General features: G+C 40.2%; 1 protein-coding gene across 3 annotated transcripts in view; it reads left to right on the top strand.

The window, feature by feature from the left end:
- The window catches only part of KLHL14 (kelch like family member 14), a 64,046-nt gene that overhangs the window by 9,671 nt on the left and 27,996 nt on the right, over nucleotides 1-26,379 (top strand). For all 3 annotated transcript variants that reach the window (XM_027452170.3, XM_027452169.3, XM_027452171.3), the window contains exon 3: nucleotides 8,454-8,575. In XM_027452170.3, the coding sequence (XP_027307971.1) occupies nucleotides 8,454-8,575 (122 nt within the window). The remainder of the gene's footprint in view (nucleotides 1-8,453; nucleotides 8,576-26,379) is intronic.

Genomic DNA, 26,379 nt, shown 5'->3' with positions numbered 1-26,379 from the left:
TCTTTTCCTTACATGCATCCCCCTCACATGGAGAGGGGAGACACAGAGGAGAGGGTCAGGCAGACCCTGTCTGCATTCAGTCTGTGAAGGCATTTTGTTGCCTTGGATTACTGTAGTTTCTCCTTAGAGTGGAAGAATACTGAGGTTCTGAGTCTGTAGCTACTGACCAGTAAATGAAGCAGAGGTGGAACAGTGTAATTATTTCAGTTTACACTCAAAGAGAAAGTACAACAAGCCTTGAGGGCAAGGGAAACAAGGAGAGCAAACACAGAGCACAAAATCAAGGCAAAGTATTTTTCTAGTGGGGGAAAAAAAAAAAAAAAAGTTTTGATTCTGTTAAACAAACCCTATGGAAAAAAAATCTTCATAATCTGTAGAAACACCACTTTATCTTGTCACACTACTGTTATGTTTTAAAAATCAAAGCAGTTTCATAGCTAGCAAAGTTAGTTGTTATACTTTTGCAAAGTATGGTCTGAAAATATTAAACATCAGAGTTAACTCGGATCCTAAATAAAAGTTTTGGGTTGTCCTCCACTGCTCTGTAAGCTTTTCTTTCTGTTGTTGATGTTGTTGAAGAAGATCCTGCCTGGAATTACAGGTTCACCAAACTACCATCTAAAGAAATAAGAGAATATGGGAAGTTGAAATTCGTTATTAGACACTTTCTGGCATCATTTTTCATATTTGCTGGCTTCCTGAAATTTTCTTTAAAGACCGTCATGCCTATTGCCATTAGTAGTCAAGACTTCTTGCTGTATTCTTGGAAAGCAGACAATGAACTTTGAGCAAATACTATCAGCTGCCAAGTTCAGTGGAAACAGACGGTTTGCACTGAAGCTGGAAGCAAATAGAGGTTGATGCCACAGTGGGTTCTTCTCATCTTCCCCGACTGCTGCCTCCTTTCAGGAAGAAAAAAAAAAGAAAAAAAAAAAAGGAAAAGGTAACCCATCATAGTTATGTGAGGCAGCAGCAGGTTCTGCTGCTTCTCCTCAGCTTCCTAAAGAAAAGGAGGCTCAGCTGGGGAGAACACAGCCTCTGATGTGAAGACCTGCTGTAGCCATAGACATGTAAGACAGAATCAAACAAAAAAGGGACTTTCCGACTTTTCACAGTCATGTGAAATTGCATGTCAGTAAAAAAAACTTGACTGAGATTTTCTAGGAAAAAAAATGCAGAGTTGACCACCCTATAAACATTTATATTATTTAAACATTGACCATTCTATAAACATTTCAATTTCACCACTTCTGTCTAAAAAAAAAATAAAAAAAAATAAAGAGGAGGGGAAATCAAATTTCAAAAGTATTTAGCTTTGATGTTTTCTTTGGTTTTATTTTTTAAAATATTCAGAATGAAGCAAGTTTCTTTAGGATTCTTCAGAACTGCCAACAGTATGGTAAATCAGTTGTCTGCATAGTTTTGCCAATACAATTCATGACATGGGAGACTTTGTGACTCAAGTGCCAGGATAAGATTTGCTATTAAAATTACTGTGATTTATGCCCCTTATAATGCTTCAGATATTCGCTGAGTTGCTAGTAAGGTTATCTTCAGCATTCGGATCTCAGTGAATTTAAAGATGCCTTCAGCTGATCTCTGTGTGTGGATATCATCGCTATAGGAGGTACAGAAGGCAATTAGGCCTGCAACTGCAATGCTGGAGCAAGGGTTCACAATAAACTTCCACACAAAGAGAGTTGGTTGCAACATAACTGTGATGCAAAGGGAGTGATACCTTTGATAAAGGAAATGTTTGGGGAGATAAGCTTATCACGCAGAGGATGCATCCATTAAAGCCTGTCTCAAGCTGTAAGGAACAATGGTGCTGGGTAGGGATACAGCAACCTTGGCAAAACTCCACACGGGAAAGCTGCTGCAAACCTTTCTGAGGAAGCAGTACCAGTCTCCTGTCAACATGAAGAATAGGCTGGTGATACAGGGAGACAGAGATGAAAAGGACATTCCTCTGGGTTCCTCCCAAAGAAACAGTGATGATAGATGCCACTCTTCCAGGAAAATGGCCCGCCCCTAAGACAGCTAGTGGATCAGAAGATCTTACTCCAAAAGGAGGAGACGTTCACTTTAAATATCTTCCAGCTTAAAAAAAATTACCCTAACTCTTTGAGATGTACTTAGAGACCAGTCTAAATTAGTAACAGCAATGGGATTCGATTCATAAAGAAAAATCAGGTATTCAGAGTTCTAAACACTTTGTAAGTTATTTTAGTGCAAGGAATGGAAAAATGCTTAGCAACTGTACATATAAAGGCATTAAAGGAAACCTTAACTTGCCATGTAACTTTTCAGCAGTTCAATATGGCTTGTCAGATACAAGATTCACTTACGTGTAGACTTTTGCTTTTTAGTTGGAGACAAAAAAAAAAAAAAAAAAAAAAGAGATCGCTTTTGGAGTTGCCAGTGACTCTCGTTCTTTTCCATGCAGTTATTTTTTAAATCAATAAAATGTATTGGCAAGAATAATAATAAAAAAAAACATTTGAGTAGATTCAGAGGAAAAAAAGAAAATAAGAGAGCCATGTCCACATCCCAACTTAGTATTTATGCTCCTAAAATTTGGTCTGTTGTCAGTCAGCAGAGCTTTGAAATACATAGAAAACAGTCAGGAGATCAGGTGGGTCTTGGGCATCACCAAATAATGCTTAGTGGATGTCACTGAGAGCTCTGCTACAATGAAAACACGTACTCTGGGTTTTCTGTTAAGCAGGCTTATAAACAGAATGAAAAGATGAAAGCAAGAGTCTTCGTGGCACTAAAGTGAATGGTCAGACTGGCTTCAAGGTATTATATTAATAGTGTGTTTTTTCACATTTCTTCAGGTGGGCCTTAGCAATAGATGAGCCTTAGAAGAGTAAGAAAATTCAATTCATAAAGAAAGTTATTTTCAATGTATTTCTGAAAATATTTTGAACCTACGAGCTAAATAATTTCTTGGTCATGGTTTGCAAAGAGACCTAGGTAATCCTCAGTATGCTTTAGGTCCTGATAAAACTGAGATGTTCTTTTAGGTCTGCCCGTTGCCCACAAGAAGAAGGCTATTCCCCATGGGTCAGAGTTGCGGCAGGACTTGGTCTGATGCCTGTGGAAACTTAGGTCCTTGCCCTAGCAGTGCTGTAGGGTTGGGAAAAGATTCTGGATGCCTACTCACCTATAGGTTGCAATGTTCATTAATTCATAGACGTGCTAAAAAAAAAAAAACTCACAAAATTTCTCTGTCCAAAATAAAGCTTAAATTGTGTCTTACAGTTTTCATCAAGTTCATAGTTAAACTCCTAGATAATGATATTTTCTGTCTATTAAACATGTGTTGCTAATCATGGCTATCTTTGCAGTCAACTGCGGAAGCCAAAATCCATTGAAAGAAGCAGTTTTCATAAGATGCTGTTGTTGTACTGAAATGCCTACCCAGGAGTGAGGAAGATAATTGCTAAAGATCTCATAACATGTTCTGTGATGGCAAAACAGTTTCCTCAGTCACGGGCAAATGCATGTCTGCATCATCAGTTCAGATTTTCAGACAGTGACTGGCCTTTCCATTATGTTTTTGTTGGACACAAAACTCCTTCAGAGGCCTTTTTGGAAGAAAAGATTTGCAGAGGACCATCCTGGTTTCTGAAGGTTAAATTAAGCCTTTAGTGTTAACACAGAAAAGGTTGGTAACTGAAATGCTAATTGGGACTGCTTATTTACCTGTTTATTATGTTGAGGTTGGTTTCCAAACATATACTTCGTCTCTGCAAACTAACACAGACCAGTTTTCCTAAGGTTCTTGCTATTTGTTTTGACAGTATCACAATGTGTTATCGTCCAGTTTCTCAAATCCTTTGGCCTGTTGAGATTTGTGGGCGTGCTTTAAATTCACCACCCATTCTTGCTGAATGTGAGCTGTCTTTTGGCAGTTGCACTCGAGCCCCTGTTTAATGAGAAAACATCTAAAATTTGGTTTGGCTCTGCTGCATAAAAGATCAGAGCTCAAACAGGAGCAAGGCAACCCATGTATGTGAATTTCCTGGTCCTAAGAGTCACCTGGTTCAAGCCATGGTGGCAGCCTATATTCAAAGAGCATGAATGGTCCAGGTGTTTGTAGTCTCGAGTTAAGAGGAAAGTACACTTCGAATAGTCTTCGTATTTTTCATGGATAACCAGTATCACCTTCATGTCTAAGACGCTTTTTCTTTTTGGTGTAGCACTACACAGAAGGAATGAAGAACCACATTTTCTTCTCTTGTGTTCTATTCTCTGTGCAGGCAGCAATGCAGAAAGGGGAGCTTTACTGTATGGTTTAAAAAATTTAAAGAATCTGGAGCAAAGCTGTCATGGGTGGGGCTTGTTTTGTTGCCTGCCTTTGCAGAATGAACTTCAACTAAGTGCCCTAGATGAGGAAAACCCAGCAGTGCAAGATTGATGGATATGCTAATAAAGAAAAACAATGTACAAGAAGAATATTTCCCATTAATGCGTTTTCCATTAACATGAAGCTATCAAGGTTGCAAAAGAGCTTTGGGTGGACAAGGCTGTCAGGATTATTGAGATCTGTCACTGTCTTCTCTACCGATTCTTCATAAGATGATAAATTCCCTTGGGCTCAGCATTTTGTCCAGTGTATTTGCAGTTAGTTTAGACTGTAGAATAAGTGACCTGAATTTTAGAGCTGATGCACATCTCCTGTGACCTTGGAAATCAGCGGCATTTAGGTATGTTGATGGGTATTCAACATCTCTGACAGCAAAGTCACTTACCTGAGTTAAATTCCTAGGTTTTTGTGCTTTAATGAAACCATACAAGTTGGAAAATGTTTACTTTAAAATATATTTTGTTTTACAGCCTTGTAAGTAGACAAATTTCACACCACATGGGGTACCCAGAAACTTAATTAAGGTGAATTAAGTGTTCTAAAATCTTTGCAGAACAAAACCTGCAAAGTGTGTGCAGAATAATAACGTGTATGTACCCCAACAAGAACCAGAGTTTTGCATTCTTGGTAGAAGAAATACTTTTGGGTTAAGATATCGATAAGTGTTTCTCAGCTTTTTGTGTGTCATCAGCCTGCATGTTCATGGTTAACATTATTTTAGCCTTCCCTGACTGAAACCTGCTACTGTTAATTGAACACAAGATGATCATAATAGCCTTGCTAGGGACACCGTGAACCACAGTATGTGACCAAGCTATATATTACATTGTGAAGTAAGGACTATCAAAAGAGAGTGTTTCAGATAAAACACCAAGTGTTTGACAGGGCAATATCGAGGTATCCAGACAGCAAATATGTAATAATGCAAGAAGGGGAGAAACTTTATCTTACACGTATTTTTTAGTTCTGCGTTTATCTTACTGTTTCACTGAATTACATTTTTAATTAATGTTTGGAAAAGGCTTCTGCATATGAGCAGTGATCATTTCCATGACTTTCATATTTTAATATGTGTGTTAAGATGTATACTAAGATTTAACAGGACTGCTCAGTGTGTTATCAAACACAGACATAATGCAATGTAATAGAGAAATTTTTAGAGAAATTTTTATTTCAAAACCTAAAGTGTAGGCATTCACATAAAAACTTAAAAAGCAGAATTGGCTCCAAGGAAATGCATCAATTTAAAACATGCATAGCTTGTCACCGTATTATCTTTACGTGGCTCACTGGAAGTGCTCTCGATAGAGATTAGCTAGATGCTGTACGTTTCTGAGTGAGACAACTCAGCTCTGGTTCGTAATGTGAGAATTCCCGGTGCTTTTGGTAGAGACTATGCTAGCCATTAATTTCATATCAAACTTTAATTAAGGACTTCTGTTCATGCTACTTCCCACGATAAATATTTAAAAATATTAAGTATTTCTAAACGTTCCCATATAGCAGTGCCAATCCTTCTCAGGGCATAGCAGATTTCTCAGATTGTTTAGCTGAGAAAGTAATGTTAAGGATAGTTGCAGCTGCCAAAGTCTGGAAACTCAGAGTTACATCTGACATTTCATTCTTCACCTTAACTATTGAGCCTTGGCCATTCATTGGTTTTTCACAGTGCTTTGGAGTTAGAAGGGAGTTTCACAGATGAAAGATGAAAATCAAAATAAACTCCTTTATCAAGTAAACCTTGCAAGGGCATTCTGGATTTTACAATACGCAGGGAGTTGATTGTGATATAACGTACAACACAAGGGGGTTGGAATAAACAATTTATTCTCTATCGTTAGGGATGGCCATGCATAACTGAGTTATGGCCCTGGTTTGCTCCGCCACTTGTTACATGTGCAGCCATCCCTAACTCGTACCAAAAATAGTTTATCATGCTCCTGTGTTGCGTAGTTTTTATCAAATGCTCTCTCATTAAAAACTTTACTGAGGAGATTGAACGTTTCAAGAGGCTGGCAGTGTTTGTGAAAGCTTTCCCCAGAGCTTGGTCTCAGCGTGTTGAGTCCGTGCTGACAGCGATCGCGAGACAGCTCCCGATCCCATACCCAGACATAGTCTGGTGGGCAGGTAACAGTCATCATCTGACAGCAAGTAGCAGCTTTAGTACCGAGGTCAGAGGCTGGCTTGTCGGGAAGGCTGAAGGGCTGCAGGTGCTCCCTGTAAGCCAGGGGCGAGGTGTGGGGACAGCATTGGAGAGCACTGTGGTGCCACTGTCCATGCGGTGTGACACCTGCCCGCCACGTGAGGGCCTCCGCTTCCCCCGCTGTCAGTTCGGGACCTTCTGTAAGCCCTAAATTCGTTTAAAAACAAATAAGGCCATCTGCCAGAGAATTCCCTGGCCATCCTTGTGATAGATGGAGCTGCAGTCTGTCTCTGTCCTTTGCAGAGCCATTTGAAAGGTTTCATTCCTCAGCATTGTCTGGGTCAGATATCCAAGCTGCGTGCTCCCTTCCTGAATTAAGGTCATTTTGTGTGGCTGCGTGCCTCTAAAGCACAACTCAGTTCATTTCAGTGCTGGTACAGACATGGATTAGTCTGTCGCTGGTGCTCTTTCTCAGCAGTAAGTGGCGCTGAGCCGCTGGTATGTCTCGGTGGCCGAGCATCCTCTCCCGAGTGCACTGCTGAGACTGCAGCGCCCGAGCACCACGCAAGGCTATGCTCATGGCTTTGCTCAGTGGCCTTCTCCAGCCTTCTTTGACCAGGGAGGTTTCCTACACACTGAGGTACAGATCACTGCGGTGATGTTGCTCTGACCGGAAAAATGTTGTTGTTTGGCGAGGGTGCTTTCCACCAAGTGCACGGTCCTCCTGCACGTTCATTTGTATGGTGCAAATTTTGCAGGCCATGACACCTTCCTACACAGCAGGAACGCTTTGAGCCTACACCTTTATTTCAGTGTTACCACTCTCAAGCTCAGTATTACTGATGAAAGTTCAATTGTATGTGAAGTGACTATTAAAGCACCGGGACTCATCCGGGGGTCTGGGCCTGCCCTCCCCTTTTTGCTTCCAATTGTGCTCAATCCCTTAATGTTGCAAAGAAATCGCACATTCATCAGGTAGAGTGTTGGAGGCCAGGGTGCAGATAACCGCTTTTACTGCATATGAGACATTGCAGTCCTGTTCTTAAGAACTGCCAGGCAGATTGGGAATCACGGTCACGGTTAATAGCAGCGAATTGCCAGCTCTTGATGGGTGGGTAGTCACTCCTTTCAGTGGTTGCCCCCTGGGGGAGAAGGTAGAAAAACAGAGGGAGGGAATTAGAGTGACTTTGCACAGTTGAGCAGGTTCATGCCGCTGGATCAGTGGCAAGCATTGGCAGGGCTCCACTCTGGGGAGGCTCACAACAACATCACAGTCTCATTTTTACCAATTGGTGTTGCTATAGCCAGTGGTGCACAGGGGGAGAGCATGGGGAAGGGGGGGAGAGGTGGGGGAGAGGGAAAGCAAGAGCCTGGACTAAATTAAACAAACAAAAGTGCTTGTAAGGAGCATTTAACCCGTAACTGTTAGCCCAGTGCTGCTAATTGTGCTAAACTACGTATCCGAAGTTCAGCGTGTGATTAAAGAGTTGGCTCACAAACTCTCTGCATAACCTTAATTTTTTCAAGGTTCTTTGAGTGTAGAATGGCTTATAATAATGATTTTGACTAATACGATTTTTGACATGCAACTTTAATGCTTAACCTTAGTACAACTCCAGAGCATTTCATGTGTATTCAGCTGTAAAGAGTGATGATTTAAAGGGATAATATAAGAAAAAGGTCGTTCTAGAATGAACCTCTAACAAATTGCATAAAGGAAGCTTATTATTCCGTGAGTAGAGAGATATGCAGCTTTTCTGATCATTTTTCTGCTTGGTTCAAAAAATTGTTAAGATACGATTGGGGAAAGAAACACAAAAAATGAAATAGGAAACTGCAAGCAGTGAACATTCTTTTGATGGTTATGATTTTGTTGCCACTAAAAATACTCTTCAGTAATGCGGTTGTTCATCTTTCCTCTTGTTTTGGGTGAAGAATTCGTTCCAATAAGAAAATGCTGTTATTGGTTGGAGGATTGCCTCCCGGACCTGACCGGCTACCCAGCAATTTGGTTCAGTATTATGATGATGAAAAGAAGACGTGGAAAATACTGACAAGTAAGTGGTTTATTTTTGTGCAGTTGTCTTGATGAATTTAAAAACATGGTTAATCAAATTAGACACTTTATTGATTTGTTTCTCTTCAGAGATTTGTTTATGTATCACAAGGGGCTTCACAATGGAGCAATAAATTGAGATTGCAGAAGATGCTAATTTTATAATAGGATAGGCCTAAATTAACATTGGCTTAAAATCATTCCAGTAAGTTTTTTAAGTAAACTTGTAAGTCTTTCATCCTGCAACATGAATACATGCATATTTATGTATATGTGAATAAAATCTAGTTTAGGAAAAAAAAAAAAAGACGATTCTTGGACCGTTTTCTCTGTCAGATCTGTGGTAAGCCATCATACTAGAGCACATCTTCAGTTCTCCTCTGCATCTTCATTTCCTTCTTCCAGCTTTATCTGTTGTCCAGAGTCATTAAAGAAAGGTTTCTTCTCTACTGCTCTGAATCCACTGCTGACAAAAGCATTGGTGGAATATGTCAGCTACAGGAAACAGTGCATGGAGGCTTTTATCACAAAATTCCTTCCCACCTTCTTTTAAAGGTTGGTTGTGTTTTAGAGCAAGTATTTTGCCTCGAGCATTGAGATTTGGAACTTAGTGTTTTGTTGGTTGCGATTCCCAGTCTAACTTGGCCATGGAATCAAATCATCGCTTCTTGAGTGCAGCAGGCTATGTGTGCATTAGTCCCCTTGTGGCTAAACTGGCTGCATTGGTCAATAAAACTAAATTTTAACTGTCAAAATTGCCCAAAGCAGTATAGATAAAATAATAAATGAACAATTTTGATCCATAAATCAAAGCCATACTTCTAAAACTGGACAACTGGTAAAACCTGTTTTTTCTGATAGACCTCCTTTTTTTTCCCCAATAAAATACCTTTTACAGAATTCTGTTCTTCATCACTTATCTTAAACCTCTTAACTGGATACATCCACCTTTATATTATATGCACAGGTTAGGATGAAAAAGAATTAAGAAAGATCGGTGTGATGCAGGACTTGAAATAATGCATCTGCAAATTGCCTTCTCCCACAGAAAATTTAGGAGCCTTTCTCAAAATGCTTCAACATAAAGACGTCTTTGATATAGATGCCAGGATTAATAGTTGAGGGTATAATGTAAGAATGGCAATTATAAAAGGTTGTATTAACTATTAGAGAAGTCTATAGCATCTGTACTGTGGGGTATGCCACACTTCACATTTTTCAGAATCATGAAATAGGATGCTTACCTATGTACACTACTGTAAGAAAATTCTAAAAATGGTCAGTGAAAAATGAGTGATATTATGTAGGACCAAAGTGTTTTGTAGTTTTGAATTTGTTGTGTCTAATCCAGTGGTTCACCCTGATAGGCAAGAGAAATGCAACTCTTGCTTCAAGACCTGAACCCTCCACTGAATTAAAGAAATAACTTTATTCTGAATTAGATATCTATAGATATGTAAGATTTTGTAAGAAATAACTTTATTCAGTTCTTGGTTACTTACAATGTGATGCTGTCTCCAAAACTGTGGAAAAACCTACCTGGAAACGTGATACCTAAATGTTGTGCTTAAAAATACTGACTTGAATTCACAGAATTCAAGTTTCAAGAATTCATTGAATTCATTGTATTTGAATAACACAACCATTTATTGTTATAAGTGTTAAAAGGTGTTTGTGAACCATTTTATATAATTTTATCAAAATAATGCAGTCTTTTCTAGTTTACTGTAACAGATAGTAAACAACAATTCTCTTTCCATCTTGGTTTTTGTACGCTCCTTTCTGTGCTGTTATTAAAAGGTATTGCATCTGTTACAGTTCGTGTTCAAGCTCATGTTCAAGCACTTGTTGCTCAGCCCCGGATCTGTCTCAGTATTGGCCAACACAATGACTGTCAAATACACAGCCCTTTGGTGACACAAACAATTATGTTTTTACCAAAAACAAATCTAGGAAGGGATGCCCTATTTGCCTGGGCTAGTATTGTAGATACACTGAGGAGAATGCATTTGTTTTCACGCTGAAAAAGACTCAGTGTTAACAAGCATGATTTTCTGGAAAATATTAATATTTGCCAAATAGTAGCAGTAATTATTTTTTTAAAGATGAATTAAGAGTTTCAAGTATGGAGATTTTGTATTCTCCTGCTTTATTTTCTAACTTACCATAAAGGAGGATGGGAAGCGGGGACAAGTTGGCATAGAACTTCTGTCCTGTCCTTTCCATAAGACATTGAATGACTCTGTAGTGTAAGAGTGCTTGGACTTAAAGATATGAACTGTGATTGAGCTGTTTTAGGGAAGACTAGAACCTAGTCACAGTATACCATGGTAACAGTATAGTGCACTCTTGGTATTAAATCTACGTACTATGGCATTTAGTTGATATGTGGGAATTTGGGGACATTATGCTATCTTTGGGTTTGATGTAATTTTGAAGAAGTACATTAATGTCCACCCTTTATCCTTTTACTGTTAGCTCTGTCCCAGTCAACAGTTTTGGAAATTGATTTGTTTGTCTTTATCCTATTCTATCCTACAGTCAGCAGTGAGGGAAGGAAAGGGTTTTTTGTTTGTTTCCTTCTTTTTCACTTGTTTAGGCATTGCTGTTGGTCCTGAGGTTTCAGATCACTCCCCACTCATCAGGGTAAGTGAGGAGTTTCCTCCTGGTGAACAGGGAAAGCCATGTAGAAACCACATCCTGCTCGTGAGGCTCTGTGATGAAAAGAAGTTCTTGTAGTCTGGTACAGCAGGGTGTTTGTATCTCATTATCACCTGAGATGTATTTCATTTCCTCGTGTACGAGCAAACATTTCCTCTTCCATCGGCATTACTTATGTTCTGCTCTTTGTGCCAGTGGCCTTTAGGGGCAGTGAAAATGGGAAAGAAGCTCACAGGCTTAGTCCTGGGTGCAGCAGCAGAGCCACTGAGGAAGAGATTCGGTCTCCTCTCATCACTCTCCACTGAGAGGAGCTCCAGAAGTTACTCATCAGGAACTGCGAACTAATGTGAAAGGGAGCTGCTTGCCTGCTGTGTTTTTTTCCTTTCTTCTCCATGTGGATGGTGGCTGTTGAAATGAGAGTGGCTCATTTGTTTAGGGCTCTGTGCCTTGCCTTGTGCGATGCACAGGGAACACGAGAACATCAGCCACCAGAGCTACTGCCTCCATGTAAGCCATGGCTCTGTACTCGGAGCCGTGAAGGCGATTACAGGTGGAACAGCACAAGCTATTGAGTATGACAGCTCAGCAGAGTAGCAATCTCATTTTGTTCCCACTGCGAGACTAGATCTATTGGCAGAGGATACTGCCCACCTCTCTCTGCCTGGCTACCCAAAGCACCAAACGCATCAATACTAATGGGCGTAATTCTAAAGGAATCAGGAAAACAACTTGCCTTGTTCATAGATCCAGAAGAGGAGGGGAAGCGCGCACCCATTTCCAATTTTTTAATGTCATCATCTATAGGCAAGAATGCTATGGCTCAAGGGATCAGTAGATTTTTCACAGTCTAGTATTACTGTGTATTTTTTCTGTCTGGTGTTTCTCATGGAGTTATTTTTTCAATGTTGGCAACAAAGGAGAGAGACAGAATAAAGAAGAAGAAAAAAAAAAAAAACAGAGAGAGAGAAAGCAAGTGGCATTTCACAAGCCTAATTTTATTTGATGGGGTCACAGTCCTAACCTAAGATTCATAAGGTGCACATGGCTGTACAAGTTGAAACATTTCTTACTGCACAGTCATGCCTGAGCAAAGTAGAGAATTTTATAGACTCTATGGTCAAGTAGAGTGAACAGCTCTTTACTGCGTGATTTCTTTTCAGTCTTGCTTACACATACACAAGCCCCAGTTCATTTTTTAACCGGGTGCTACCTATGTCACGTAACAGCACCAGGATGCTACTGGCAGTGACACAAACTGAAGTTGATGGGTCTGTATTAACAGTGAAAGTTCTGCTCTGTTAAGGGATTTTCATTATTCCATGATGTTTTTCAGTCCTCAAAACTACTTACTATATTTGGAACAGCTGGGGTGTCTCCATGTCACAACCTCATCCCTCCCTGGCCGGAACCAGCTATTGCTACTTCTCTTTTAATTTTGAGTTACGGTTCTGCCAGGAGTCCTTGTTTAATCATGGAGCTCCTTTGGTTGTTTGCTTTACTTACAACGCTTAAGATTAATTAAACTTTAAAGAAGTGAAACAATGTTCTGTTTGTTAGAATTATTCTGTAATCTTTGCAAGTTTCGAAATTCAGAGCCTATAAAGATTTTTTGTGCTCAGAATTGCATAGCTCTCCCAAAAACCCTACTGCTAAGGCAATGATGTATTACTTTCACTTTCATTATATGTTTTTAATCAGAGCGTGACTTCACACTAGACAAAGCGATGCTTTATGCATGGTCTCACTTGTTTTTTGCTAAAATCTTCTGACATGATTAATTTTACTTTAATGCTTTTGTCTTGTTGTAATGGTAAAGATGATGGGTATAAACCAGGGCAAAAAATACATGCTTTTCTGTCATAATGCCTCTGAGCATTTAAAAATATATTAAATGAAAGAAAAAAATATCACAAGAGACTGATCAAACTGGAATTAAATTTCTTGCTACCTGAACAGAGAATGAAAGAAATAAATAAAAATGATGCAGTCATTGTTTTATTTGGAGGTTGTTGTTTTTTTTTTTTCCTTTTGCTTTTTGGTATTTTTTTTCCATCACAATGTATCTATCTGTCTGACTATAGGTGTTAAGTAGGAGAAAAATTGTCTCTTACAGATTTCTAGGTATATAGTGAATCTCCCTCTCAATGCAGAACTTTTCTTCTATCTAAAGCACAAAGGGGTAAAATACTTGGAAATGTTACTGAGCTCTTACACGGCATGTTCATCATGTGAAGCTGCAGCAGTTCTTTCTTCCATATCAGTACTTTGTTTTTTAAGAAGATGCTAATTGTAACATTCCTCAACCTCCCTAGATATAACCACATCATCTGTGTAAACCATGAAGAGGATACAATAAACATCAAAATACATTTATAGGCAATAATGTATTCACGCTTAGGTATTGCATTAGATTTGGATTTTAAACCAATGTAAAAGCCAATGTCATTGTCTAATGAGAAGTATAACATAGGTGATATATTTGGTTAGGAATGACGGGGAAATGTCTTGAAGGTCACCAAACTTAAAAGTTTTGTCAAAATAACCAGCACTCACTTCTGGTTACCTCCTTTCCTAGTTATCCTGTAATCTTATTTTAATCATCTTGAATTTTGTGAACTCCCTGCTCTTTACTAGGTCTGTTTCAGTATGCTGTGTTTGGTCAATGTGTAAGGACAAACAGTTAATCAGGCACTTCAATTTCCTTCTCCACCTTTCTCCATGCCAGCAGCAACCACAGAGTGGTTGGCACATCAAGGTGTTGTCAGTTGCTGGTCTTCCTCCGACTGATTGTAACAAGTAGCCAGTAACCTTTTCATGCATGATGCCCTCACAAAGGTGGTCCATCTTCCTTCCCCAGGTTAGCTGTGTTTCCATTTTCATACGAGGCAGTCCCCACTTCAGGCAGTCAGGCACATTATTTCAGGCACATTATTTTTACTTCTGTCATTTCGACTTTCCAAATTTCCCTTGAATGTGTTCTGTGACAGTGCAACCTCGTGGACGACAGTCCTCCATCTTCAGTAACAACATTTTGAATGTCAATCAGAACTTACATGTGCTGGTGGTTCTACAAAACCTTTCAGAGCTGCACAAGCATTATTTTTTACACATTCTACTTACAGAGAAGTCAAATGATAGAAAGGTTAAATGGTATGCTGTTTTGCTTCATGTCATAACATCAGAGAACCTGGGTCACCCCCTTCCCAGCCCACACCATTTCTGCAGGGATAGGTGGTGTTTTCTTCTTTCCTGCTTCCTCTGGCAATTCTGTAACACATTGTGTCAGCCATTCCTATGCAGAATGGTGCCTTGTCCTTCCTGGGCATGTTCATAACAAAACCTTTGCTCCGCTGTTTTCCTGAAACGGCTTTGGCATCACAAAGAGTTCCTTGGTCCTTCCTGTGTTTGAGTGCTTTAAACCAGTTTTCCCTTCTTTTTGAAGAAAATACCACAAGACAGATACTACAAGAAAATACTACAAGACAGACAGTATGATTTATATGCATACATCAGAGGTTCTTGGGAGACATTTTCAAAAGCATAAATGTTAGTTTACCTACCGCTAGATGCCTAGCATATATTTTGGCTTTGAAAATGTTTAATTCTTTTAAGTACGAAATTCATCCACTGTAGAGGTTTTACTTTTTAAAAGAAGGTTAGTGTGTTAGAAGCAGGAGTTTCCTCCTTCAATTTGTCTCTAATCAATAGGCAAACTGAGTAAAAGAAGTGGTATTTGCAAAAAGTGAGTTGAGTCAGATGGACTGGTTAAATCTCTTGACATATGCCAGTTATAATCTCTTCACCCTCTTTTGTCACCTGTGAAAATAGTACACACTTATGTTAATCAAAAATGTGTCTTGATGAACAGTTCTTGGCAGCCCTAATAAATTTCCTCCCTCTTACTCCATTTATCCAGCAGTCTGGAATGCTGCAGCTTCTCCTTTAGTGCTGTGTCAAGGATGGTTTCAGCACTGCATTGAAAAGCTTGAGCAAGCATTAGCATATTACTAAGGCAGAAGAAGTCTTGATATTATCTACTAGACAGATTTAATAAACGTGGCAGGTATGTGTAGAAGCTGTGCAAGTACATATACACATATGCACATGCTCATATTTATTCTACTTTTTAGATGCACGTATTGCATTAAAAGATAATTTTAAACATAAATTCTATTGGTATTTTACGTCCCTATATTTATCCCCATTTAAAAAGTTAACAGGAAATAAGGTCACAATGTTGACTGACTGGTACAACTATCCAACATTAAGGCTGGATTTAGGAGATTTATTCAATGTGATCAGACACACTGCCAATAAGATACATGATCTTCACATACAGAGAAGTATGAGAGCATAGTGGCGAGCAAAAATTTAGTAAAGAATATATTTTGTATGTGACATAGTAGAGGTTAGCCGCAATTCCTGTTCTGAGGATGATGCATGGGAATTCAACCATGCAAGTGCCATTAATGATGCATGCCTGCGTATCTAAGAGCAAGACAGAGCTTTAAGAATGAGTGAAAATGTAGCATGTTCTCACAATGAGTGCTGCATTTGTTAAATATTATTTTCTTGTGCAAGTTATTTGACATAACTTTCAAGAAATGTTAACCCTTTTTCTGTGTATTTTTCTTTTTCATTACAATGTTGTTAGCTTCTGCTTTTACACAGGTGTTTTTTGACTGTGTATCTTGTGATAACTTCCGTTTTCTGTGCTTGGCTTGACCAAGCAATCTGTTAACTTCATTTTGCCTTCTTTCAGCTGAAACCCTCAGGGAATGAAGGGCTAATATAAATTATTCACAATTTTTTATGAAATTTCAATTGAGTCTTTCTGCTTATTCATAAAGCATATTATTCTGCATATCCCCCCCTTGTATATAAGTGTGGTGCACCATAGGTAGTGGCTAGCTTTCTCTTCCTATATTCCTAGTCACTTTATATTTTTCTACATGATATCTTTGAAACAGCTAGTCTTATTAAGATTATTAAATCTTATTTAGACCAGATTAAGTCTGTTTGTGCTAAAGATCTCAACAGTCTTTCAGCTTCTGTTGGCTGCCTTCTGCACTCTATTACAGATTTCTGAACACCCACCTTTCTGGAAACGTGGATGTATGAAATTGTTCATTTTCTTTTGCATACACAAAGATGCCTTTCAAGATGTTTTATTTTCTTTTGTATACACAAGCATACCCAAATCTACTCATCTTCATCCTCAGAAACTCCACCAGCAGTTACTTTCAGGTAGCGTCCCAAACTGTTACCTGAATGTCCTGTTCCCTGCTTGTGCTAAGCAAGGACCATTTGTGGTTGAAAACCTGACTGGGACAGAAGAACAGGACACAACCCTGTTCCACATGTTCCAAAACATCCTTAGTCAGGAGATTGAGACAGTGCAGAGATGAGGTGTGTGTCTCCAAGTTAGAAGGTGACAGGTGTAAGACAACATGAATTATCAAATGATCTGTGCCGTTTCCACAGTAGATGCTGATGTCAAGCTTCTGTGGAGATGTCTTACAAAGAAAGCTGCTGATACGTGGAGATGCTGCTCCCTGCTGTATCCTTGCAAGTAAATCAAAACCTTTGACTCACAACCTTCCTCCTGGATCACGGAACTTACCTTTTTCTACCTCATCTTTCAACTTGAGTTACTCATCTTTCCAGATGGCTTGAGGATGACAGTTCCATTTTGCAGCAACTTCTACGACGAGCTCCAAAGCAAAATGAAAACAAATTCCTTCCTTTATTTATTTATTTGCAAAACCAGAATTGTATCAGAATATCCTGTCTCATATCAACACTTCTTGTGGGGCTGGGAAGAGGCAGCCAACTGAGGTTCAACTTCCTACCTTGCCCAAGATGGAACAATTTTTTTAACTTGAGTCCCTCAAATATGTCCCAATGGGTATTTCACAGCCCCACCAGAGAGATCTTTGACCACGATTTGCGCAAAGCTAGCTGTAGACCAGAAACACAGATACAAATAACAAATTACCGTGCCTTTACCAGTAAACCAGTGGGTACCAGTGGGTAGCACAGCATGGTTATCTGGGCTTAATGCAGTCCTAAAGGATCTGCAGCATTTCAAGTTATCTTAGCCTGTGGATGTGTTGTGTCTGCTGTGGATGTGTTGTGTCTGCTATAGATGCACATGCCATGGTCCAGGTAGAGTAGAGACTGGAAGCTATATTGTCCTGTCCTCTGACCAAAGAAAGTGCCCCATTTGGCTAGATACAGATTTCAGTAAAGTCACATCATCTGTAGTGTAAGGAAATATCACCAAAAAATGTTCTCACCAGCTCTGTGTATGTCTCTTAAAGCTATTTGGCCACTGTCTCTAAAAAATGAAATACTTGGAACAGCTACCATGCAAAATTGTGTGGCATTGTGTGAATTCAGAGCTCACGGCAAACATGGCTTTCTGTTTCTTAGATGATTTCAGGTAAAATTTATGAGTTTATTCTCATCTAGTTGCACTGGGATTTATGTAGCATTAATGGGAGCTAGGCATGTATGGAAATGAAAATGAACTCTGGTGTGTTCCTATTTGCTTACTTTAGAAAGCAATCCCTTTTCTGGTATCTAATGTGACATTTTATTTATGTACAAATGGGTTGCAAACAGGATGGCAAAAGCACCACTTGCTGGGCAAAATGTAATCATAAACAATTCTCATAGAAATCCTCCGACTTTTTGAGAAATAGATATATGCTTTGCAAATTTTCTCCTTCCAAATGTTCCTAACAGAAAAGGCAGAGTCCTTCCAAGAAGTTTTGTATACAGTTTTCTGCAATACAGATTTCAGAAACCTGCCTTAGCTTTTTCAGTTTCATAATTGGTATTAATGGGAAGAGGTACACATTTTGCATCCTCAACTTTATTGTTTTCACTGTTGTATGTTTCAGTTGCATTGAGGTGGCTTACTGTTTGTAGGAAGTCATTCTCTTTTCAATTTTCCTCTTTTTTTTTTCACAGCTGGATTAAGTTCCTTTCTTCCTTCCCTTCCTCATCCCTCCTCCCTTCCCAACTTGCTTCCCTACCCTCCTGTTCCCTCTGTTAAGGACAGAAATAAAATTCATTATGGACTTGAGAGGGTTTTTTTTCTAAGCTTTCTGTCTCTTACCAGGTGTTGTATGAGCTACTGCTTTCATTTAACTGAATGCTGGAGTAAGTATCTGCAGGAACAGACTAATATGTCTTTACAGGGATGGATTTTGGTATGTTGTTTTGTCATATTTATATATTGTGATTCTATTCTCAAATGGATATTGTGCTACTATAGGGTACGCAACTGCAAAATGACTGTTCACACTGAGCAAAAAAGTGTTAACAAATTGAATAGTAATGAATTAACCTGCAGAAAAAGCATTTTGCCCTAGTACACAGAAACCCTGCATAACTAGAGCATATAATTTTAAATGAAGCAGGCTCTAGGAATGCCTCAATGGGTGTGATGTCGACAGTAGCTCATAATTCATGGATATGAATTATGGCTGAGTATCAGGAAAAAACTTCCTGACATTGAGATCTATTAGGTTGTGGAATAATCCCCCACGGGAAATGGTGGAAATCCCGTTGCTTAAAACCAGACTGAGCACTGGGAAAGGTGCAAATCCTGGCCTGGCCTCAATCATCTGGGGAAAATTAATTAATGTTTTTAAAATATGCCTTCCTGACTACCTAGACAAGTGATGCCCTCCAGTATGCACTGAGCAGAGCAGGAGCAACAAGGACAGGTGTAAGGTGAGCTACCCTACGTTGCCCCATAGCTGCCCATAGCTGTGCCCCATCTGCTAGTGAATAGATCACCCCCAGGTGTAAAATAAATAAATAAATAAATAAAATAGTAATAAATAAATAGAAATAATAAAGTTTGTTGTGGCTTCAGTCCCCTCAAGAGTGGACCTGAAGAATCACTGGGTTGAATTCTCAGGGGCCTTGGCTTGGGACCTTGGGCCTGGGGCTCTGCTGTTGGAGCTGCTCATGCCCACCCTCTGCCTGGGTCTCCTCCAGGGCTGCCCTAGGACATTTCAATGCTTTTAGGAGACATTTTAAGTCAGTGTGTGTGACACAGGGTGGGAGGGTGCTGTCACAGTCTCCCAGAAAGGTATCTATTTATTGGGCACCAAGGCAGGGTGTTGAATGCAGTACATTGTGTAACGAGAGTGTGGGCACGCAGCCAACTTAGGGAGGCAAGTGGAAGAGCCCAACATGAGGTGGCCTTGGCCATGGGGTGGTGTGTGTCAGGAGCTTACACTATTAAATCAAGCCTGTTTTCTTGTGTGTGAAAGCTACATAAATATGACTGAAGCAACTGTTTTGCAGTAATGACAATAACCAGCATCTTAATGCAAATGGGTAGGCCAAAGCTTTCAGTTTCTACTTAAACCAAAAAACACAGAAGGTTAGACTTGAAAAGTTGAAACTAGGAGATGGTAAATGCTCTTCCTTGGGTTAAGCAGGAAAGGACAAAGTCAGGAAGAGCTGCACTTGAGCTCTTCACTTTCACCTGGGGAGCCTCAGCAAATGATGTTAATAGAAATCGTTAAAATAGAAGAAATACAATTGTTAAAATAGAAATTGTTAAAATGGATTTTAATCAAATTACCATGATAAGTGATGTACTAGCCACCTTTCTCCCCCCAGTTTTGCACACATAATAACCGAGCATAGGGGTCTGATCTTTACTCATCAGCAGCTGCTTGCTTACTGGTCAGGAATTATAGCTGCTATATATGCATGGCCTTAACAAGAATATGCACCATATGTAAGATACACTTTTCTGATTATTGCAATAACATGAAAGGAATGTCAAACAGTTGCCAGATGAGAAAGAACCAGATTTTTTTTTTTTTTTCTAGATGAATTGTTAAAGAGTAACAGAAAAGTCCAATTAAACGTCATGGAGCAGTTTTCTGCCCTCATGCATGTGAAGGGCATTGTGCAGGCATAACTAAGGCACAATTTGACTCCCAAATTAACTCATTTGCCGGATGCAAAACTGAAAGAAAATCCTTATGACCAGCTTATAAGCGTATATAATGAAAAATTACAACAGCAGAAAAATGTATTCGTGTCATATCTCTAATTCAGCAAAGTATTAATCACACTGATGTTCAGCAGTGTGTTTAAATACATGCTTAAGTACTTTACTAAGTACCGACTGTAAACATCTCTATACGACTGCGCATTATCATAGGACAGAGATTATCTATCTACTATCTCCAGAAGACTAATATTGTTTTAAGAGCTGTGGCAGACAGGAGTACAGAGCTGTGTCCACAGCCCAGCCTTCTGGCCGGTCCCTGTGCAGCCCTCATCTCTCAGCTGAAGGACCACTGATGTCTGCACAAGCTCATTTCAACTCAGTTTTATTCAGCAGAATCACAGCTGCTGGGACTGGCTGTGCATTTACTGGCTCCCAGTAACTTCAGCTCCAAGAAAGAAGGACATGTCCAGGGCAGAAGTGTGCCCTATAAGGGTTTATATAGTGCTCAAGCCTCCAGCTTAGGTCTTGTTTCAGGGGCTTTCTGCACCAGAGCCAGTTTCACACAGCAAATTTGGAGCCACTGTTCTCCTACCAACTCATGGGCAGTCTCCAGCGCACACCCAGGGAAATAATCATTTAAAGCACTTGGAAGTTTGATTTTTCTTAACTGCAAAGATTTACAACAGCAATAAAGCCCTTCTCCTGGAGGAAAGATTCAGCTTCACCCCAACTGCTTCATTTTATCAGCCTGGCCTCTTCTCACAGAGGAAGGGCTGCCATGGAAAGGCTTTCCCCCCAGGTAAAACACCAGTAGTGCCTTCCTTAAGCAGTTGCAGCCACTTGAGGGCTTTCATTTGAAATTTTTAATATTAGAAAACAATTCATTGTGCTCAGAGAAAATAACTGGTTCCTTAGAGACTAGAACTCTAGTTTTACACAGGCACAAAACAGCAGTGTTCAACAGAAATGAAGATACATCTTTAAATAACAGAATAATTTGTTTGAATAATGCTAAACTTGCTGTTTCGTGAGAAAACATTTTTATACAGAAAACTTCAGTTGATCTATCTGCTTCTATTGATTTTGACCAAAAAGTTAAAAAAAAAAAGTTCAGGGCTGGCCATTTAAACATATAGCACCATGGTTATTTGTCTCTCCTTCTGAAATCACTAACTACCTTTTTGCACTACACAAAATGCACTCCCCAGTGCTATGAATTCCTCCTTGGTACTCATGAGAAGGCTCAGGTGGAAAAGGATGATTTGTGGGAGGCTGGTGGCAGCGAGGAAGGAGCAGTGTCCTGCAGTTGTCCATGGGTGCTCCTGTGCCTGTGGCTTGCCTGGGACCCCATTACTGGTACAGGTGCAGAAAGTCTCTTCCTCTTTGCAGAAAGAAGGCTGTAAAGGTAGCACCAAAGCATTGAAAGATTGCTGATAGTATTTCTGGGTACAAGGAACCTCCATCAAATGTAGAGGCATGACGTACTAGTCCTTGGCTGATTTCATGCCCCAAGGAGGGCAGATCCCAGAGCCTCCTTCTGAGTCCCCAGCTGGAATTACTCAGCATAGGCAGTATAGACTGGTACAAAAACAACATGCAAGTGAAAAAAACACAAGCACGAGAGAGCCTAAGCTTCCAGAGGTAAGAAAAGTAAACTGTATGCACCAAATTCATACTGCTGAGTGAAATACGTGAATGAAAAATACCTGATGACTTGTAATCATCCTCTGGAGCAACCCGCAGACAGATACTAAAAATCTAGAAAGAAGTACTTGATTTGCCCATCTGTTGATTGTTTCTGTATGCCTTTGTAGCATGTTGTTTTCTGCCACCTGTGGACACAGCCTCTATTAATTAAACTTGGGACCTGGACTGACTGGGACCTTAAAACAAAGAAGAACCTGGGAGTACGCTGGTTAGAGCTAAGTCAGTCACACGGAATTTCTTCAGATAAGCTATACCGTAACAATTTCAGTACTCACAGTTCTACCCTGGGAGCATCCCCTCACAGAGCAACAATAATACTGCCCTTTGTCATGAGTCTAAATAAAGCCGGAGAGCCTAATTCTGATTATTTAAAGGAAGTTGCAGCTGAGTTAAATTAGCAGCATTGCCAACAGTTTTATCTCTGATCTTGCACATTTAGTGTATTAAGACAAAGCTTTGCAATTCAACTGATTGTTTTTGAAATGGGAGGCTTTGATCTTATGGTTGAAAATTAAAAGTAAATTGAAAGTAAATTGAAGGGGTATCAAGCATCTGTAGTGTCCTGCATTTAGTGGTCTAGATTGTAATTTTTGAAAATGTTCTGAGTTATCAGCACTTGTACCATAGAGTAAAGAGCAAATAATTAAGCCCACAAGATTTGTGATGTGATTTGAAGACAAAATTTTTGCAAAAAATGCATATTAATCATGTTTATCAAACCTGTATACACCCTAGGTAGCGCAATAGGAATAAATGTATTTTTGAACCTTCAGTGACATGTCAGCAAGTGTCCCAGATGGGCTTTTGTAATTGCTCACATATTTTGTAATTGTTTCTTGGGATATGTTAGTGTAAAATTCCAGTGGTTTTGCATTGTAGAAATGCTGTACACTGGCATGAGGAATAGGCTGATTTCACTAGCTCATTTTCAGAGTATTTGCTATTACTGCGTGTTTGTTATCTGTGGATTTTTTCTGAGTCTAAATCCTTTGTAATTATATTATCGTCAAAGGATTGCAGGAGATCCATCTCACCTATTTTTCTTCAAGGTAGCAGCCACTAGTTGAGCCACAATGCCTGTTAGTACTCATGCTCCTAGGTGGTTACAAATGTAAGGTAAAATGTGCTCGTTTAAACAGTCTAATCAGAGCTTTAAGGTAGTTTAAGCTAGTGTCTTTTTCTAATTGTTAGAGTCTAGAAGCAATTACTGCAGTTCAGCTGGTAAATGCTGACTTTCACAAGCATTATGCTAAACCAAAGCAGTTGCACTGATCATCTTGTTATACTCTGTAAGATGAATCAAAACCATTTGTATCAGTGGTAACCTAATTCTTGTAAAAATATTTATTTTAGCCAGATACGGACCAATGGCCATGTGAACATATAATCCCAAATGCACAGTATTTGGGATTATATCCTGGTTTTAGTAATTAATGGGAAAACTGCAGACTTCTCAGGGTCAGTCTGCTTTAATATCTGATAATGATGCACGTGCGTTTTGTCAGTGTTTTTGCAACAAACCGAAATAAAAGAATTTTATTGTATTTCCTTTGTGGTTCTTCTTCTGCCCAATTTTTCATCTGTTCCTCTTTGTAAAAATCCAAGTTCATCAGGGATGAAGCCTGAGTTGAGTTTTCACCTGCAGGGCATGTAGAAGAGGACATGCTGTTGGACAGCACAAATCTGCTCATGCGCATATCCCGGAACACAGCTACGGTGCAATCCTGCTCTTAAAGTGCTGTGTTGCTACCTGGGTGTACACCTTTGTGTGGCTTTTTAAAGATTGCTTTTGAGACACTAGCATGGATCTGGGACAGCACAGGGCCACCTGTGCCAGGATGAAAAATGCAAGCTATCCTACCACTGGGGTAAAAAGAACCGAGGGTGTGCTTACCCCTGTCCCTACTGCAGCTCTGTGGTAGAGACCCCCAGCAGCTGCCCTCTGGTACATGTAGCCTTCCTCTGCTGAGTGGGAAGAGGAAGAAAAAGAAAAGACTGGCTTCAAAATAATCGTAGCTTTTTGTTCCTCTTGAACATGTCTCTTGACCATGCAGAAGAGGAGTCTGCAGGAGCTTGGAGGGCTGGTCTGGGATATGGTGCTGGATGTGAGATCCAGGATACCTGCATTTTCAGTGCGTACACAAGAAAATACCATTCCTTTTCCACATTCCTTATGGAACAGGCACACTTCAGCTTTTGAGTGCTGTAGCAGAAATGTTCTTAAGGGAGATGAGAAGATAGGTGTAATATGGCTACCTTTATGCAATCCAGTTTGGGATTAACCTTCAGGACAGCTCCATGTTTCATTTGGAAAGAAGTGACTGTCTTAGAGGGGTGGGTTTTGTGTGTTGTTTTTTTTGTTTGTTTGTTTTGTTTTGTTTTGTTTTTCCCCCAGCAATTCAGCAGGTTACTTTTTTTGTCTCACAATCTCCTTTACAGCCTCTTTCCCCTTCTTACTCTTACAATGAGGAAGCACCCTCTTTGTCAAAAGCAAGCATGTTGTTTTACCCGGCTTCCAGATCATTATTAAAAGAGAGAGAGAGGGAGAGAGATTTGGCGGTGTATTGGCGGGGAAGGGAACTGTGCCTGCTATATTTCACTGGGACTGGTGTGTGGAGTAGAAAAGCAGATGTGTGTGGACTGCCAGAGAAATCGCTGACTGATTCTCATGCAGTCTGGGTTCGGGGAGCTGAGACAAGACGAGGCAAAGCAGGTATGACTGATAACTGTGCCAAAGCCTGAGTGCTGCTGAGCACTCCCAGTGCCCATTGCAGCCAGTGGCAGTGGAAGGGCTCAGCATCTATCAGGATCGATGCGAAAAGCATTTGTGTTTTTTTTGTCTGTACTCCATTTGATTTCTTCCCTTTCACAATGAACACGAGGAACAAACAGAAGTTAACTGCCTGGGAGGAAGCTGGCTATGTCTTTTTTTTGTGTGCTGTGTTTCACCTCTTTGTTTTTGGTTGGCTGTGAAACCTAAAGCCAAAATATGATGGAAATGCTTTCCCAGGGGGAGGGGGAAGGCGAGAACAGTGCACACCATCTAGTGGCATAGCATACAACTACCGGCCTGAAGGGAGGCAAGAAAGAAATGTGACAGGAGGAGGAGGGCTCCTGCAACTCTTGCTGTGAACTAGGTAGGCATTAGGTGGGTATCCAGAAAAGCTGGAGCAGCTGCAGGATACAGAAGGAGTCAGCTGTCTGTCAAACCAAGGGTGTATCACACACAAATGGCTTGCACTGAGCACAGGTGGCTTGAAATGAACATTAGAAAGCCGGTGACATCGAGCCCTCTGGAGTTAGGAAATGTGAGAATTAAGCAGCTTCTGCAACCTCAATTCAGCCTCTGTTTGCATAAGCATTAAGATACAATCTCTGCTGATAACACACAGTATTCTTGGTCATGTGTCAGTGCACAGAAGGGACCGTGCTGAGTTTCTGCTCACAGTGTTTCTTCTCTGTTGTTCAGTAAGTAGTCTATCACATGCAACTAAAATCTTCTTCTGAAGACAGATTTTGTTCCCAAGGTTTCCTTCCCAGTGTTCACAACTACAGGGTCTGACTGCTTCACTGGCACTTGTTACTGTATTTTGGCATCATTCTCTTTGTATAGTCTGTCACTGTTTCCATTTTGCAGACAAGGAGCAGAGGTGCACTGACGTCCAATTCAAAGGTATCCATTATTTTGGGGGAGCAATTCAAAACCCCCTCAGACCTTGCTTTCTAAGTTGCCTCTCCCACCTACTTCACTGAGTACCCCAGCATACCAGACACAAGGATCAGACTCACGTAGCGGGTGTTCTCAGAAGAAGGGAAGCAGGTTGCTGTGGGAAAAGTCCACTTATGGGACTTGTCTAGCACCGCATTAAGAATATGTGGCAAGGACAGGGACATAGTCGCATCCCTTCAGAAGTGAAGCAGCATCTTTCAGTCATTTATCTACCATATTATTGCTTTGAAAGGGCTCACTGAGGGGCGCCAAGGAGCAACTGTGCTGGCATGAGGAAGCCCTTAGATTGCTTGGGCTGTGAGAGAGGCAGGACCACAACGACACTGGGTGAGGTCCATTTGAAAGGTTTGGTATTGTGTGATGAGGCTGGAGTTTCACATAGTTTTGTCTTTAGTTTGTCAGGCCAGGCAGGGAAGATTATTGGGAACAGATCTGTTTTAAACTCCATGCACCTTAATAAAAAGATGTGTTTTCCTGCTTGTTTATTGCTTAGCTGCATACATGCATTAACTACAGGGGAGAGGTACAGTACGTGGGGTCAGGGGACAAGAGAGGACAAGAATGTTTCTTGTAGTGGCAGCTTCTGCAGCTTCTGCATGTCTCTGGTGTTTGTGGGACTGAGTCCTCGGCAAGATGGGCAATTGGGAGGTATCACAGTCCTCTTCAAGGACTGTATCAGCATAAATAGAGAGGTACTGGAGGCAACGTGCATTGC

The sequence above is a fragment of the Anas platyrhynchos genome, chromosome 2, assembly GCF_047663525.1.
Source record: "Anas platyrhynchos isolate ZD024472 breed Pekin duck chromosome 2, IASCAAS_PekinDuck_T2T, whole genome shotgun sequence".
Classification (NCBI taxonomy): Eukaryota; Metazoa; Chordata; class Aves; order Anseriformes; family Anatidae; genus Anas; species Anas platyrhynchos.
This window is presented reverse-complemented; position numbering and strand designations above follow the sequence as displayed.